Source organism: Epargyreus clarus, unplaced genomic scaffold (assembly GCF_041222505.1).
Source record: "Epargyreus clarus isolate Ecla_fem2 unplaced genomic scaffold, WU_Ecla_fem_2.2 ptg000008l, whole genome shotgun sequence".
NCBI lineage: Eukaryota > Metazoa > Arthropoda > Insecta > Lepidoptera > Hesperiidae > Epargyreus > Epargyreus clarus.
In genome coordinates this window covers 4,779,184-4,797,238 of record NW_027332216.1, presented here as the reverse complement: position 1 = coordinate 4,797,238, position 18,055 = coordinate 4,779,184, and the positions used below count along the sequence as shown (strand labels likewise).

At 36.0% G+C, this 18,055-nt stretch overlaps 1 protein-coding gene across 1 annotated transcript; it reads right to left on the bottom strand.

The window, feature by feature from the left end:
• Nucleotides 1-3,466: 3,466 nt before the first annotated feature.
• LOC140743998 (alpha-(1,3)-fucosyltransferase C-like) lies at nucleotides 3,467-5,133 on the bottom strand. Its single transcript, XM_073075434.1, has 2 exons — nucleotides 4,131-5,133; nucleotides 3,467-3,781 (listed from the first exon to the last, which is right to left on the bottom strand). The coding sequence occupies exons 1-2, from the start codon at nucleotides 5,078-5,080 to the stop codon at nucleotides 3,514-3,516; spliced, it is 1,218 nt and encodes a 405-aa protein (XP_072931535.1). The 5' UTR covers nucleotides 5,081-5,133; the 3' UTR covers nucleotides 3,467-3,513.
• Nucleotides 5,134-18,055: the final 12,922 nt, after the last annotated feature.

Below are 18,055 nucleotides of genomic sequence, written 5' to 3'. Positions count from 1 at the left end.
CAGTCATGTTATTTGTTTAATCCAGGCATTTTCTACACTCACAGTCTTGGAATTCCCTGTGTCGTGGGTGCCGTGGACACATAGAGCAACATACTACCCAGACCCAGAAACAGAAATCTAAATTCATCATTTAGATACCTGTTTGGCCGGGGATCAAACTTGTTATATATAACAATAAACTCCTATGTTATATATAAAAAAATACTTCCCCGGTGAAACCATATTGTTATAGCTTCAAAATCTGGAATTATCGTCTGAAAAGCCCTTACGTAATTTGTCCAGTTGATATTCACTAATGTATTGTTAATGTCATTGAGCACATCTGCATTGATAATGACGTGTAATTGCGTAACATAATCCGCTATAATTATGCCATTAAAGTTTCATGCATTCGAGTGCATTTGGTTTTAGATATCAGACAAAAAAGTGTGTGTGTGTCAGCTACGACGCACGATTGGAGTTTACTCCTTACGAACGATAATTATGATATATATCGAATAGAAAAAAAGGGTAAATGAACGCATCTGCTAAAATGATAAGAGAAACAAACATATATCTGTAATTATTCGGATTATTTATATTACTTCAATAATGCGTATTACTTAAAGTATGTTACAAAATAATATAAATAATAATATCCATCCACCGCATCCATGTGTTTTTTGGATTCTTCTTCATTATCATCTAAATCAATTTCTTGCATATTTTCAAATATTTTTTCAACTTTAATCACTTGATGATTTGTTTAATAGTACATAAAAATACACGTATCAATGCATAGAAGTACAAGAAAACTTTAAAATCAAAACATTAAAACTTGATGGTTAGGTTGCTGTTTATGTACGTTGTATAGAGATGTATATATGGGCGCATTGGGTATAATAGCGCCATCTAGTGGCAAGTTTTATAAATTGTAAGTTTGCAAGTTTATCAATCTACGTATTTTGGTTCCAAATATTATAATGGTAACTTAATATAATTGTTTATATTAAAGTAAATTTTAATATAATATAATTATTTATATTTAAAACAATGTTAAACGTTTTATAACTTAAAACTTAATAATTATAATTTCTTTGCCATCTATAAAATATCCTTGTTGCAATTTACGGATGCAATTTATATGAGACTCAATAAACATATTATTATATGTAATTTGGATTGTTTCTGAATGTTTTATAATTCTAGAATTCATTTAAAACGTATTGCTAATTTTATATAACTTATTTTGAACATAATTCATTAGCAATAATTCTGTAATAAATATTAAATAATACTGTTTTGATTTTGCCCGTTTATAAGTTTCATAAGTTAAATTAATATATCAGTAACTTACAAAAGCCTCTTTATGTTAAAAACTTATTTTGCTAATATTATATCTTATTCAATTGCTTACTGATTTTATATGTTACTCTTCTTTAAAAACGTTCATAAAAGATTGTTAATCATATTATGGTGCCAATGTTCATATTTTTCACAGTGTTTATAAATGATCAAACCTATAACTTAATTTATGCAAAAATGTAAACAAATTAGTTAATGACGTTTTAATGTTTTATATATTGCTAATTATTTTTATTGTAATAATTACTTTCATATGGGATTTGAACTTACTGTATTTTAAAATAATAAAAGCACTCTTGATTCATATTTTGGTTAAAAACGCTACTTCCTTTTTGAGAGGATATGATGATTGTAATAAAAAGGAGGGATTGTAATGGATCATTATACGTTGCCGCCCAGCGACATGCATACATGTCCGAAACGAAATGTACCGTAACCGTCCACAGACATGTATACATGTCCGAGTTTAGCACCTTCGTATTTGGCTTATTTTAAATTATCTATGTTTTATTTGTGGCTAAAAATACTTTTAATATGTAGTCTGTGAACCTATTTTACCGATACAACGCATTCCTTCACGTCACTAGTACAAAAAAAAATTATGACATTTATATTCAGTGACTTCCCTGGTGTTGCGCGTAAAGTGTGGATATATATGTTTGTCTCTTTCTACGTAACGCCTCAACTTTTCGTGTTACACTTGATTTTACTCCTCATAAAATTTCCGTACCGGGCCTTATAACTCAAATCGTTTCTTAAGGAGTAAACTCCAATAAACTCCAAAAATAGAATATAGATAAAATAGAACTGTATCCTTACCATGAGTTTTTACGTTTTGACAAATATGACTGTTTTGGTATTTGTTTACATATTTGCCCATACAATTTCCAATCAGCGCCCCTAGCGGTAAAATTGTGGGATGTTTTGAAAACTCATGGTAAGGGTACTGAACGCTCGCAAAATACTACCCTCCGGTAGTCACGTAAAAACGTCTCAATTTTATGTAACTTTTACTAATCCACACTTAGGTAATTATTAGGCTACTTAAATACTAGAACTTCTTCTTTTCATTCTCTGACGAAACCAAAGCCCAGCAGTAGGATATTTGATGTTTGACAACTGTAAACATAACATGTTTACAATCTTTACTTTGACAGATGTAATACAAGTAGTAACAACTTTACAGTCTTATCGAACGAATTTCTTACAAATTACAAATAAGTCATAAAATTGTATCAAAATGTAATCATAAAAGTCTTATCAATTCCAATTTGTCGTAAGAAAAATACGATTGACGATGCAAGAACAGCAATATTTGTTTTGCACGGACATTCTTGCCGCGAACATGTAAGATGTGGAATGAGCTTCCTCCTGCGGTATTCTCGGAGCGCTATGACATGGGGCTCTTCAAAAAAGGTGAAAAAGAGCTCTCATACAAAGCCGGCGATGCATTGGCGGCTCATCTGGTGTTAAAAATGTCCATAGGCGGCGTTGACTACTTTCCATCAGGTAGTACGTCTGCTTAATCGTTACGTTTAAAAATAAAAAAAATCCTATTTAATTCAAAAAGCTGTACGAAAATAATAAAATCATCATCATGATACAAACAATACATAAATCTACGTATAATTGTCTAGTCATAACCATAAAGTTCAACAATTAATGGTTAGAGTCTCATAAAAGACTAACTTGTATCCAAGGCTTCGGTCGCGGTCAGAGGTTTTTATCTAGCCATCGAAAATTGTTTTATTTTCGACATAAAAGGTACTACGTCCTTTTCTGAACCCCTGACAACGTGTGTACAAAATTTCACGACAATCTGTTAAGTAGTGAATACTTAAATGTAGCTAACAAAAAAACTCACATTCGCTGTTATAACATTGTTAGGATACATTATGTCACTATTGTTATTACGTAAGAAACAATGACACGTCTTTATTAAAAACGTTTTTTTTTTAAATGAATACCTATGTGTGATAATATATTCACATATAGGTGTTCATTTTTTTAGACGAGCATGCAGTCCACCTGATGGTAAGTGGCTACTGCCACCCACGGATATCTGTAATCAACACCAGATAGGATTAGTTGTACCTGAGGTCGGCCACAGATCCGCCGCTACCCCTGAGAACTAAGCTGAGAACTGTTCGAAAAAGCATTGCTTCCTTATTAACACCTGTTCGGAGGATCCCACCATTTTCTGAAGTTATCGTAAGTCGTGATCTTATTCACCATATCCTTCTCAAAGAGTATAGAACAAAATCGACAATAGTCGTCTGTTTCTAGACTCTCTTGTCTTCTGTAATAAGAATAATATTTATGCCATCGAAAATATTCTGCGTATTCAGCTGGATTTCTTATCAGTTCGTCCATCTTTGCAGCTAGCTTCTCCACGCCCAGTTCTCTGGCGTTTAGGTAGATTCCATCTGGCATAAATCTGTAATAAGGAAAATCACATGATTAAATTATTTGATATTTATTGCCAATGCATTTATGCGGTATCAGCCACTAGTTGTTACATTCATGTTGCATGCATTCGCAAGACGTTTTATTATTTTGTGGGAACATTATTGCATAGAAATTGTTTATTTCACAAAGAAATTTGGAAAAAGGTTTCTTATGAAATGTAGCTTTAAAAAATATATCTAAATTTTATTTTACTTATATAAATACAGAATTTTAACTTCAGTTCCTTTTCATTAAAACGAATATAATTATTTGCAATCGTAATCACTAATATACATTTAACATGCTTCGGAAAATAATTAAATAATGTATTTAGGTACCGTGTGTAATTTGCAGCACCGTAAACAATCGGCACAGCCGTGTGTTTGAGCCCATGTAGTAACTTTTCAGTCACATAATCTTCGCTAAATGAATTTTCGAACGCTAAATAAAAATAATAATCCTTCTTCAGCATCTCGTCACATTTTTCCTCTTCATTCCTCGGACATTTTAACGACCCACAATTACCGTAGATGTCCAATGTTAAATTATATTTTTTCATTTCGTCGTGTAATTTGTGAGCAAATATTTCACGTCCATTTCTTGAATAGCAATTAGATACGAACCACGCGGCTGCTTTTGTTTTTGTTTTTAGTTGATTTTTCAATTCGTCACCTACGGGATCCATATCTTCAAACTTAATCCAATGCATTTCCCTTTTCGGACCTATGATCTTGTTCTGCGCATCTCTTACCACGATGTAGCCCCATTTAGCTTCGGAGTCCAGCTTATAAGTCCAAGTCCAATTGAAGAAACCGTCTAACCTATTTGAACACACGGGATAGTAATCAGCAGATTCGATACTCGCAAAGGCGAACTTTTGATGAGGTGATCGTCTTTTCGGTAAGAGCTCTTTTGGCATTCGTACCACTTCGGGTCCGGAGAAAGCAATCACGTCAAATTTTGAGTAATCACCCAAATAATCTCTCTTACTAGTAACAAAGCAATTAGTGTAAGGACAGTTCCTATCGATAAAACCTTTTGGCCCCTCACCCATATACACAAACGGCACATTTTTAGGTGATGTCCATTGTAATATGTACTTCATAACTTGTTCCTTAGACGCAGACTCTTCATATGTATCGGTACTTGGCTCTTGTGCACTATTTTCCACCTTACTATTGATAGTACCATATTTCAATTGTAACTGTCGCACCGAGATGTGTATTACCACTAGTATTGTAAACAGAGCGCAGAGGATGAATATTTTCATATAAAATGTTACTCTCATCTTTATATTTACGGCTACGTTGTTTGAACTTAGCTAGTGCGTGCGCGGCGCGAGTCATATTGTTACTGCGGGGAAGCGATTAGATAGGTTAAGTAATACAGAAACCTATCTAATCGCTGGTCAGTTTTATTCATATTTGTATTTGTACGTGTTACTGATTATTTCTCATTATATATGTGGGAACAACCCTCAAACGTGACAATAACAACGAATTCGTGAAATATATTAATTATCACATGCTTAAACGGCGAAAGAAAACATCGTGTGAAAACCAAACATTTCTTAGACTCGTGACGTCTACTTATCCGCACTATTATGACGTGGTGCACTTATGTCTAATCACTTTTCAATATAATCAGATCCGTGCCCTGAAGTAGGATAAATAATAAGATGTTGATAATAACTTTTTACTTAGACTATATTATGAAAAATCCTAAAAAATGTTTTCAAAGGTTTATGAAGTATACAAATTCGCACTTGGCCAGCGCGGTGGACTATGGCCTAATCCTTCTTATATAGAGAGGAGACCCGTGTCCAGCAGTTACTACCCCAGTAATGGGTTGATGGTGATGAATGATCTATGGGCGGCAATGGCCACTTACCGTCAAGTGGACCACGTGCTCGTTTGATATTCTAATAGATATTTATTATTAAAAAACTGGTTTCTATGTATAATGGAAATTACGCGAAGGCAATCATGCACTCATGCTGAATAACTTATCTTTAAAATTATTTATATTGCATTATGAATCACACTAATCATACTACTAAGACTTTTTGATTAAATCTATAAACGAACACATTATTTTCTCAAGTACCCTCTTAGTAGTCTGTGCATTTATATAAAGGGATTGTCACATCATATGATATTTTATTTTTAAACTGTTAATAATTAAGGCGGTGTAATAAATTAATTGTTTCTGAACACAGAAAAATAATTGTTTGATTTTCGCCGGGCAAAAATCCAAAAACAGGTTAATTTTCAATCAATATATTTCGTTGGATAACGATGTAAACAGCGTGTCTAATATGAGCGCCGACTTCAGAAATATGTACTAAACCAACATTTATTTCAATTATTTTTTACTTTGTAGTGACATAGAAGTCGGTTGTATTTTTTTGTTTAAAATTTTTTATCTACACACATTGAGCGTGACGTGACAGACACGGGCCGTGGCAGACAATGACAGACATTGTCGTTGGCGTCGGACGTGGTCTAGATAAGTGTAGTTGAATGTCAGCAAGATATACAAAGCACCCATAGCTAGCGGTTGAAACTCGGCCTCTCGATCGTTGGGTCCGAGGTTCGAATCCCAGGCGCCTCTGATTTTTCAAAGTTATGTGCGTATACAAATTTATTAACACTTGATTTAACGGTCAAGGAAAACATCAAGAGGAAACCTGAATAACTGTAACATCTTAAATATTGTTCTCAACGGTATGAGACATCTATTAATACGCACTTGGCCAGCTCAGTAGTGTTTGCCTAAACTTTTGCATCCTGAGACGAGACCTGTGCCTGGCAGTGAAACAGTGATGGGTTAACGACTGCGAGATTTCGATACGTTTCTCATAATGTCTACATAGCGGGTTAGATATAATAATATTTTTCCGGTGCCTAAAGGTTCTGAAATAGTAAATACCTATAGACATGCATAGAAAAATATTATGTAATCTGTCACAGCATGTGCCTGACACGCTCAATCGGTATAGTATAGTTTTTTATGTGGGATTCTTACCGCACTAAAACCCCCCGATGGCCGTCCTCGGCGTTACCAAGAGGACTCTCCTACGGAACGCAACCGGAGTCCTCTGAACGCGTTGCCCTTCGGGCTCTGCCTAGGTGAGCTTCAGGACTCGCCACACCGTTTGGTGTTTACGACGGTTTTTCGACCACACACACCGCCGTCCTTCCCGGAGTTGCTTGCCGTACGGCTCGACCTCCTAATCTTGCCGCCCGCAACCGCGAAAGCCCCCTTTTAGTCGCCTCTTACGACAGACAGGGGATACCGTAGCCTATTCTAGTCCCGGGACTACAGGGACAAGATATAAACTAACCCTAAGTACTCTTTACATATAAGTGTCTATACGTATGAACTAGGATTAACTTTACCGTACCCTTACCACAGTATTTAATACTGGATGTATTTGAATTAACGTATCACTTTATATAGAAACCCTAGTGGTCTCGCGGCCTCTAACACAAAACCGCAGTCTTCAAAGGAAGTAGGGACAAGAGGATTAAACGAAGCATTACGGACAGCGTTTGGAAAGAAAATGTGTATTTAGGTGAGCTGGAATAAATGAAATTCCATTTGTCTAGTGTAATATTGAATGTAAAGGAATGTAGGACTAGACGCTCACTTTACGTTTGACCTTTGAATCTGTAAAGTTTCGTATTTTTCATTGTAAAATGTAAATACACAGAACCGCGTCATATTTAGTTCGGTTTTATAGTTGATGTTTAGTACTGACATATTATGTATGTACATGTTTCTATATTTAATTATCTTTTTTACAAATTTTTAAAAAAGTTTTTACAGAACACATAAAAAAATATTTCAAAAAACAGTTTTTATAAAAAACTAAAAAGATAACGATTAAATAGCTAGGTAAGTATTACATTAATATGTTTACTCCTGCTTAGAGCATGCCTATACAATATGCAACTATAGCCTCACTTTCATAATAATATCAAACATAGTTTTGATGCTGGCGCATTGCTAACCTCGCGGTATTCCTCTATACGCCCTTTGTCAGGACCACGGATACGCCAAAAGTACTCGACCGTGTAAGTTACACCTTGTCTATCTTTTTTTTGTTGACGAGGAGGAACTTTCAAAAGGTACCCGAGGTCGTAGGTGCGACGCCGGGTTATCTGGAACTGTTACCGCACTAAAAACCTCCCAGTGGCCGTCCTCAGCGTCAAAACAATGAGGTAGACGGGCTACCTGATAGAATGCAGGCACCGTCGCCTATGGACATGACCAACACCAGAAAAATCGCCAATGCATCGCCGGCTTTGGAAGAGAGCCCTTTTTGCACCTTTTTTGAAGAGCCCCATGTCATAGCGCTCTGGGAATACCTCAGGAGGAAGTTCATTCCACATCCTTCATGTTCGTGGTAAGAACGTCCTACTTTAAGTCACTTTCTTCACAATAATTACAGACTTATCAACACCTATTCGGGGGGTTCCACCACTATCTAAAGTTATTATATATAGTGATCTTCTGAACCAGTTTGTCTTCAGAAAGCATCGAACAAAATCTACAATAATCACCAGTTTCCTCACTCTCAGATCTATCATGATAAGAATAATACTTGTGCTTAACTTCAACAACTAAATTTTTGAACTATTTCTTTTTTTTTGTATAAAAGTCAAAGTTTATCTACTTTCAATCCTAAATATGATAAACTTAACAAATAATTCAATACCAGGAAGTGGATTGTTATCCTGTCGATAAAGATACATTACACATATTTGGAAGCAGACACCGATACGATCAAAACCATAAGCCTTTTGACTTCGCTTAAAAAATATTGTTATAACAACATTGTTCTAGGAATCGATAAGTGTTTATCGATAAGCAACATTTAGAAGGCGCCCACATAACTTTTAATGAAGTAGAGGTTTTTTTTATATAATATAGGAGTAGCAGACTATCATGCATTACCATCCATCTCACATCCAGCCCTGTAACATCTGTAATAAACCAGATAGTAAGAGGCGACTAAAAGGCGCTTCCGCATATGCATGCGGTAAGAGTGGGAGCTCGAACCGCCCGGCTAGAGACCCCGGGAAGGACGGCGGAATGTATGGTCGCATAGCGTCGAGCACACCGGTGCTACGTGACGCACATCTGGGCGGAGCCCGATGGGGCAGCGCGCTAAGAAGACTCCGAGTGTATTCCCTTAGAGATCCCGGAATCCTCTACGTAGCGCTGAGGACGGCCACCCAGGGTTTTTAATGTGGTAAAAATCCGACATACGCCCATGTCGCTCCCACGGTACCGGATAGCTTTTGAAGGATTCCCTTTCGAAAACAAAAAAAAAGAAGTAGGCACATTTATTTACTCGTTACATATTTTCTTTGCAACATTGAAGTTACAAATGACGTCTGTAAACAACTCCATATACTCGTAAACAGTAGTTGTACGTGAAAAAGATCACGGATAGCCCACCCCTTAGAATTAAAATAGCTGTTTCATATGTAAGTCAGCCAGCATGCACGGCCTGCTAAGACTAAATCTGCTTCATGCTAAAAATATTTGTGATTATGCTACCTCTCCGATCGAACCATTAACTCCTCCACCCGTAAAACTTACATCAATCGTGATATAATACATCAAATTTTATCTAAAAACATTAGGTATTTGAAATAGTCTAAAAACGCAGGCATCAGAATATTAACAAGCTATTTTTTGCCCCTTCAACGAATGTGAAAAACTCACGAAATAACGAGATTTTCGTTCTTCGTCCATACAAATCCGAGTTAGATTAGGCCGCAAACAAAATGTTACTTGCAAACTTGTCGTATTAAAAGCTATGAACTATATATAATACCTATTATTATAAGATTTTGACGTTTTAGAAAGTATCAAGTATAAAAGTAAGTAGTAAGGCACAAACTCTTAAAAACTAGAGGAACTAGAATTCCAAAACTTTGAAAATTAGAGGTGCCTAGGCTGCGAACCTCGAACTTAAACGAATGGTTGAGTTCTAACAATTACGCTATCACTTTTTTATAATACTGAAGTAACAAACGATCAGTATATCCATCTGATAGCAAGTGGTTTCTGTTGCTCCTTGCCATCTTTAATCAACCCCAGATAGGATTGGATATTCCTACCTGAAGTCAGCCACAGATGCGCTGCTACTCCTGAGGACTAAGCTGGAATGCCTCGGAAAAGTATGTCTCCCTTACCAAACCCTTCAAACCGGAACACAGCAGTGCTAAACACTGCTGTTAGGTGCTAGGTGTGGCGGTGGTGCCGCCGGAGTCGAACCACAAAGGGTTCTACCACCTTCTAAATTGAAATGCCTCGGATAAGTATGCCTCTCTTACCACACCTTTTAAAGCGAAACAGCAGCGTTTAACACTGTTGTTCTTAGGCAAAAATATGTTACTGTTAGATAAGCTATTATCGCCTATAGTAGGACGAGTACTTTGATCGACAAACAACACGGCTCTCCGCCGTACATTTGAACGTGTTATTGGGATTTCATTTTCGAGGGAACATAACTTTACCAAAGAAAAATATTTTAGGCTTACACAATGAAATCTTGTTTGTTAAGAGACATGATTCTTAAACAGGTACATAATGTATGCGTGGAGTCTGTATTGCATAATGTAAGACTGATTATATGATGGTAAACAATATTTAAAAATAAATGGTTTCGTGTCGTGTCATAACATATCGTATGGGTAGCAGACAAACATGCAGTCCATCTGTAATCAATCCCAGATAAGATTAGATTCCTACCTGAAGTCGGCAACAAACGCGCCACTACTCCTGAGGAGCTGGAATCCCTTGGAAAAGTATGTCTCTCTTACCATAACCTTCAAACCAGAAGACAGCAGCACTGCTGTTATAACGCAGATTTTTATATTGAAGAAAATTGTCTGTAATCTACCAATTCGCAATTGGCGACCGTGGAATATGGCCTGAACATCTCTCGCTATGAAAGATATCGTGCCCAGCAGTGAGACAGTAATGAATTGACAACAATTCAACAATAACTTAATTCCTTACGAGACATGCAAAAGTAAAAGCAACTACTCGATTCACTTATGAACAATAAAAACACAAACGACTGTAAAAACTCACAGGGTAATATGAGTAATTAAGAAGAAGTAGCATCTCTGTTAATCCCTTATTTAGTTTCTATGCATGCTTCGTAGAAACAACTACAATAACCCTAATGAATTGTATTAAATAACTTAATATTAAAACTACTACTCTACGACGGTGAATCGTTAAGTCTTAACGATAAACCGTCGTCGAGTCAACTTACCCTGATGATGCTGATTGACTGATGATTTGGAGCGAAACACGTGTTGGTGGTGGTATGTATGGTGGTGTATATTTTTATTTTTTTGCATCTGCACGCATCCTTTGTGGGAGGGTGGTACATACTGCATGATCTAAAATATATACCATCCATATTTGTAGCAGATTGTTGCGGAGTAGTTTTAATCTTAACTTAATAGCATGGATTTCCGCAAAATAACGCCTGATACAATTAACTGTATTAAATAAGAAAGCAATATCCAACACGCGTACAATTACACTAAAAGAAAATTAATATAATACAATTACACGTTACGTCATACCTTCCCGCGTTCTAAAGCAAAAAGTACATATTAAAATGCTCTTCATAGTAATAGCAGGTTAAGGGGTCGCATCGCTTAAGTTGACTTACGTACGAGAATGACAGATTACGTGTAGGTACATTTTGTATGCATTTTGTGTATTCATACGGTGTTTCGTACTATCGGACATGTGAAACGACGTAAGAGAGCACATGCACATGGTCAAATTCAAATAAAAATTCACATTCGCTATTTGGAACACAGTATTTTGAATTAAAGAATTTAAATGTGACTTTAGAAACTCCTAAAGAGATGGCGCTTTCTGAGTCACGCTATCGAAGTTTTCTCAATATCTTGCAAATAAATGTATCTATAACCTAACGTAACTAAGACTTTCAGGGAATAGCCACTTCCCTAGCATGATCTCTGATAGGAGGTCTCCCTTTGCCACAAAACCAATAATTTCGGATACGATGTGGATGTTAAAACCATTTTTTTATAATATGATTTAAAGTTACATATGTAATTCGTTTTTATTATAGAAGAAATACGATTTAAATGAAACTGACAGGTGTAACGAAATTATTTCAGCATAAACTTCGGGACTGGCGTAGATTATGATCCGTATTTCTGTACGAGGTTCCGTGCGGTTGTGCCCTGGATCCGTTCGGCTTTATGCTTCAAGAAGCACTGAGCTACATTACATACTGCGAATTTAAAACCTCCATAAACGTATATACGGTGAAGTTACGTATTCTCATAAATATAGATGTGAACATGAAACATTATTAAAACAAGAAAAACTATTTCAATGAAACTGTCAAGTAAAGCTGAAATCACTTCAGCATGAACTTGTGGAGCGTACTTTATGATCTGTATTTCAGTACTAAGTTCCGTGCGGTTGTGCCCCGGATCCGTTCAGCTTTATGCTTCAAGAAGCACTGAGCTACATTACATACTGCAGATTTAAAACCTCCATAAACGTATATACGGTGAAGTTACGTATTCTCATAAATATAGATGTGAACATGAAACATTATTAAAACAAGAAAAACTATTTCAATGAAACTGTCAAGTAAAGCTGAAATCACTTCAGCATGAACTTGTGGAGCGTACTTTATGATCTGTATTTCAGTACTAAGTTCCGTGCGGTTGTGCCCCGGATCCGTTCAGCTTTATGCTTCAAGAAGCACTGAGCTACATTACATACTGCAGATTTAAAACCTCCGTAAACTTATATACGGCATAGTTATGTTATCATCCTTAATACGAAGCTTGGATATTAACGATTTCGCATTTTTATGATACTTTAAAATAATAAGTCACTCATTCGATTACTACAGTTCTAACACAGATGCAGTGGAGATATCAAGTGGGGATGATATCATGGCGGCGCTCGAGTTAACAGAGAGCGGCATTCTGGTCGGAGACTTCAGCAAGAACAGTTTAATAACGGAGATATATTTATAATACCTCTAATCACTAGTGTGTCCTTACTTACGTGTAATTGTAATGTCGTTACTCCGTACTGTATATTTGCCTATATATACGAGTACCTTCAAGAAGACGTGGATTAAAGTTACGTATTCTAATAGATATAGATGTGAACATAAACTTACTTACGGCATAGATACGTATGTATTCTAACATGTGAACATGTAGCATTATTAAAAGAAGAAAAACGATTTAAAGGAAACTGTCAAGTAAAGCTGAAATCACTTTAGCGTGAACTTGTGGACTGGCATACTTTATGATCTGTATTGCAGTACTAAGTTCCGCTTGGTTGTGCTCCAGATCCATTCTTCCTTATGATTGAAGAAGCACTGAGCTACATGACATAATGTGGATTTAAAATCCTCCATAAAGTTTTATACGGAATATTATTCTTAGATACCGAAGTGAACATGAAACATTAATTTTAGATTCACGTTTTAATGTTTTGTTTTTCATTACGCTAAATTTACGGATATTATAAGATAATTTACTTAATGTTATCATTACAAAAGAAGGTAAACTGTATAAATCAAACTGTGTGTGTAGCTGAACTCATTTCAACATGAGCTTCTGAACGAAGTTTATGATCCGTATTTCAGTACGACGTTCCGTGTGGCACTTCGGATCCGTTTGGCTTTATGCTTCAAGAAGCACTGAGCTGCAGTATAAGTATAATGCGGATTTATAAACCTCTATAAACTTTCTACACGGTTCCTTATATCTTGGGATGGAGGTGTACATAAGACATTAAATTTAAGATCCGACAGATTTTATGTATTAGGCTATTATTTTTTTGAAAATTTAATGTAACATTACAGGACACTTTAATGCGTTAGATAAATAAATCTTAATGTAATTTTCTCTAATCATTACTAATCAAAAACCATCTAACAATCTATCATATCCCTCAAACCAGTACATAGCAGCATTAAAACTGATGTTATAAGGGAATAATTATAGATTAAAAACTAAAAACCATGCTAAAATCTCACAAGGAAAATCGTTAATCCTGATTTCTGACGATCCTGATGAGGTGAATGGAATAAAATTATTTAAATCGTGTATTGTCATCGGTTCTTGGTGATTGTTCAAAATTTTAAATAAATCGGACCGTTCAAACTGGATAAAAATCGAGTTCAAGGATTCCTTTACGTAAATATATATAGAGCAAGCTAATAAAAGCATATTAAAAATAAGTAAGGCGTTGCGTTAGTGCCGGCTTAGTTCAAGGAAGTACTTATACGAAACGGAAATCCCTCTAATCTTTTGCCCTCTAATCTACAGGAGGCTATAATGATAGCATTAGACATTCACAAACGCTTTCATCTTCGTTTTCTGTCTTTGGGTGTAATTTTATGGGACAAGCATAAAACTTACATACACAGAACAAAATTGAAATATTGAGAAACGTAACATTGAAGTTTTTTTTTCAGAAGTTAAGATGTTGATCGGACATTTTGTCATGTATTTTTAGATGGCAGGAATGCATTCATGAATAGGGTAAACATAGATTAGTAAAGATACTTCGCCGCCTTGAAATTGAATGAAGCCGCAAATGGCTTATTATAGTAAGTTCTTGTTTTGAATTCTTGACAAATAAAAACATTTTTAGAGAAAATTTACGAATAAATAACTAATTTACGTAATATTTACGTAATAAATAAATAATTATTTCAAATATTTTAGAGACATTTTAGCATGGAGACGTGGCAAAACTTTTTTACGCAACTATTTCAATTCTCAAAACTGGGTACATTTTCTTGTTACGAGTGAGTAATCTTTACTAATCTATGAGGGTAAATAACAAATTATCATATTTTTGTTTTTTTTTATAATATAGGAGTAGCAAACGAGCATGCAGTCCTCCCGATTGTAAGTGGCTATTGCCGCCCATAGACATCTGTAATCAGGCCCAGATAGGATTAGATATTCCTACTTGAGTTCGGCCACACATGCGCCGCTCCCCCTGTGGACTACGCTGGAACGCCTCGGAAAAGTATGTCTCCCTTACCACACCTTTCAAAACGGAACACACCAGCGTCTATCACTGCTGATATGAGGCAGAAATAGGTGTGGCGGTGGTGCCGCCGGAGTCGAACCACAAAGGGTTCTACCACCTTCAAAATTTTGAAACACAAGGATTAATACTTTAAAGCGAAAACGACATAGATGACCCACGTGGCACAGCGGTCACCATACCGAGCTAACACGCAGTGGGTTTCGAGTTCGATTCATTCATTTCAGTTCAGGTTTTTTAAAAAAGGTGTGTGTTATGGAGTTTCTTTCGCCGCTTCTTCTCCATAACGAAACACCTTGTAAAGTGTAGTTGTATTGACATTGAAAAAGTGCTCTGTATAGAACCTATTTTGAATTTAAAAAAAAATGTGATGAATTAATGGTTTTTAGTCTAAGTGTTCGTGTATTCGTCTTTATGTGTCTATGGTACCCACGACACAAAAAAACTTAAAGCTATCCAGAGAAGGGCGAGAAGGCTAAGTAAAAAGTTTCGAAGGTGGTAGAATCCATTGTGGTTCGAGTCCGGCGCTACCACCGCCACACCTATTTCTGCCTAATAACAGCAGTGTTAGGCGCTGCTATGTTCCGTTTTGATGGGTGTGGTAGGGGAGACAGACTTTTCCGAGACGTTCCAGCTTAGTCCTCAGGGGTAGCAGCGCATCTGTGACCGACCTCAGGTAGGAATATCTCTACCTGGGGTTGATTACAGATGTCCATGGGCGGCAGTAGCCACTTAACATCAGGTTGCATGCTCGTCTGCTACTCTATATTATATAAAAAAAAAAAATAAGAAAGTTTAGTTTGATTTTATACTCGCTGAGCAAAACCAAATCGACATTCAATCGATAACGTTACGCTTCGCTTTCGACAGCTCACGCTCGCCCTGTCTCAAGCGGCCATTCAGTAAATTGAATTGTAAAATGCGATTTTCCCCCGATGTTGTGAGAAAACGTCGTCAAAGTACGCTTCTACGAGCAATAATGTCTCATGCTCGTTAGAGACGTTTTATGTTGTTTTTTACTCCACTTTAGTACATAATGTTGTACGTTATTCTGCTGAGTACATTTTAAATATTTCGTTATTAAAAATAGAGTAACCATCTTGGGTGTGAGGTAACAAAACAGCTGGGCATAAGCCTGTTCAGATGTCTTAAGAGTCAGGAAGAGCTAGGATATACATGACCACGTACCAGTATAGTAGTCACGTTGTCCAAGAACAAAAGTGCAGATTTCACAAGCCTTTGAGCATATTGTCAAAAAGAAGAGGAAATGATCTACAATAATATATAATGATTACTATTCTTATCCCTTTATCGATAAAATATTTTTGTACGGATATTACTTCGAAAAATTGAAAGTTCTTGCCTGGAATTAAAACGTCGGAATTCCAACATTTTTACACAGATTTACGGAGTTGCACCTATAGAGCCTGAAATGCGTATAGAAAGCCAATTTGATTATAAAACCACAAGCTTCAAATTACAGGTATAAAATGTGGCCTGAAAAGAGTTTATCAATAGATTTTCAGTAAAGTAATTAGCAAAACGAATTAATTAATATCAGGATTGGTGTATGGGGGCACATTTAAATGCGTATATTTAATTGGAAATCTGATTAATGTTTACTGATAATACATATTGAATTTCAGTTAACTGTGGTTTGGGTTTGCACCTCTGTTTATCTCTTTTATTTGAATTTTTAAAACTTTATTTTGACATAAACTTATTTCAGCGGTATATAGGCAAGTTATTTTTTCTATTCTGAACTACAAATCTAAATTAGAATATACTTCGTTACATTCATAAAATGTAGGCAGTAGGTAAATGTGTTGTCGCATACCGTCGTGTACAACAGACGGTGTGGCGAGCGTCATGCTCACCTGGACGGAGCCCGACGGGGCAACGTGCTAAGAGGACTCCGGTTGCGTTCCTCTGGAGATCCCGGAGTACTTTACGCAGCGCCGAGGACGGCCACCGGGGAGGTTTTAGTGCGGTAAGAATCCCACATAACTCTGTGTCGCTCCCACGACACCGGATACCTTTCGAAGGTTTCCCCCTCGAAAACAAAAAAAAGGTACAAAAAACAGGGTAAAGATTAAAATTGACCTCTACATCTGAGGATCCAAGGTTTGAATCCCAGGCACGCACCATTTTGCAAAATAAGTACACTTAACTCTACATTTCTTTTTTTATATTTGAGTCTAACGATAAAGCAGACGTGTTACCTGATGGAAAGTAGTCAACGTCGCCTATGAACATTTGCAACACCAGAGGAGTCGCCAATGCATCGCCGGCTTTTAAGTAGAGCTATTTTTGCACCTTTTTTGATGCGCAAATGAGAGCTGATCATTTTTAATTTATTATATATTTGCTCGTTTGTTTAGAAGCTTGTTTACAAACATAAAGATATACATTAAACTTATACCACATACTTTTACCAGAATAGCAAATGTGATGCAGGAAGATATATATTACAATCTAGAGCTCATCCCATTAAGAAGGGAAGCATACTAATTATAATTTAAGATTATGAATGATGACGTCTTGCGGTCGCCCTGACATGTGATGATCCCTTAATTAATTATAGCACCAGCTTCAATTGTTGAATATTAAAACTGCATTATAACATAGTGCTAGTACTTTTGTGATGAATCTAGATGTCTTATGCTCGTAATATGGGTTCAAATTCACAGGTTTTATTAAGTAATGTGTGTAAAAAGTTGAATAATTAAATATTATCGATTTTGGCTTCATTACTCTTACATTATTCAATATTACATTTCTCATCACCAACCCATTACTATCCCACTGCTGGGAAGGGATCTACTCTTAGAATGAGAAGGATTAGGCCATAGTCCACCGCGCTGGCCAAGTGCGTATTGGTAGACTTCACATACCTTTGAATTTTTTTTATAAAGATTTATCAGGTATGCAGGTTTCTTCTCGTTATTTTCCTTTACCGTTTTAAGAAAGTGATAATTATTCTTTATTTCACTAATCAAAACTATAAATCATGTTACCTAAAGTCATTGTAAAAGTTGTTGCTTAAAAAGAAAGTTTTAAGTAACGAACAGAATGTTTCTTTGTTATTTAATGCTGTATAAGTTGACGAAGGGTCCGTTTAACGAATATACGATCTACCAAAGATTTAAAT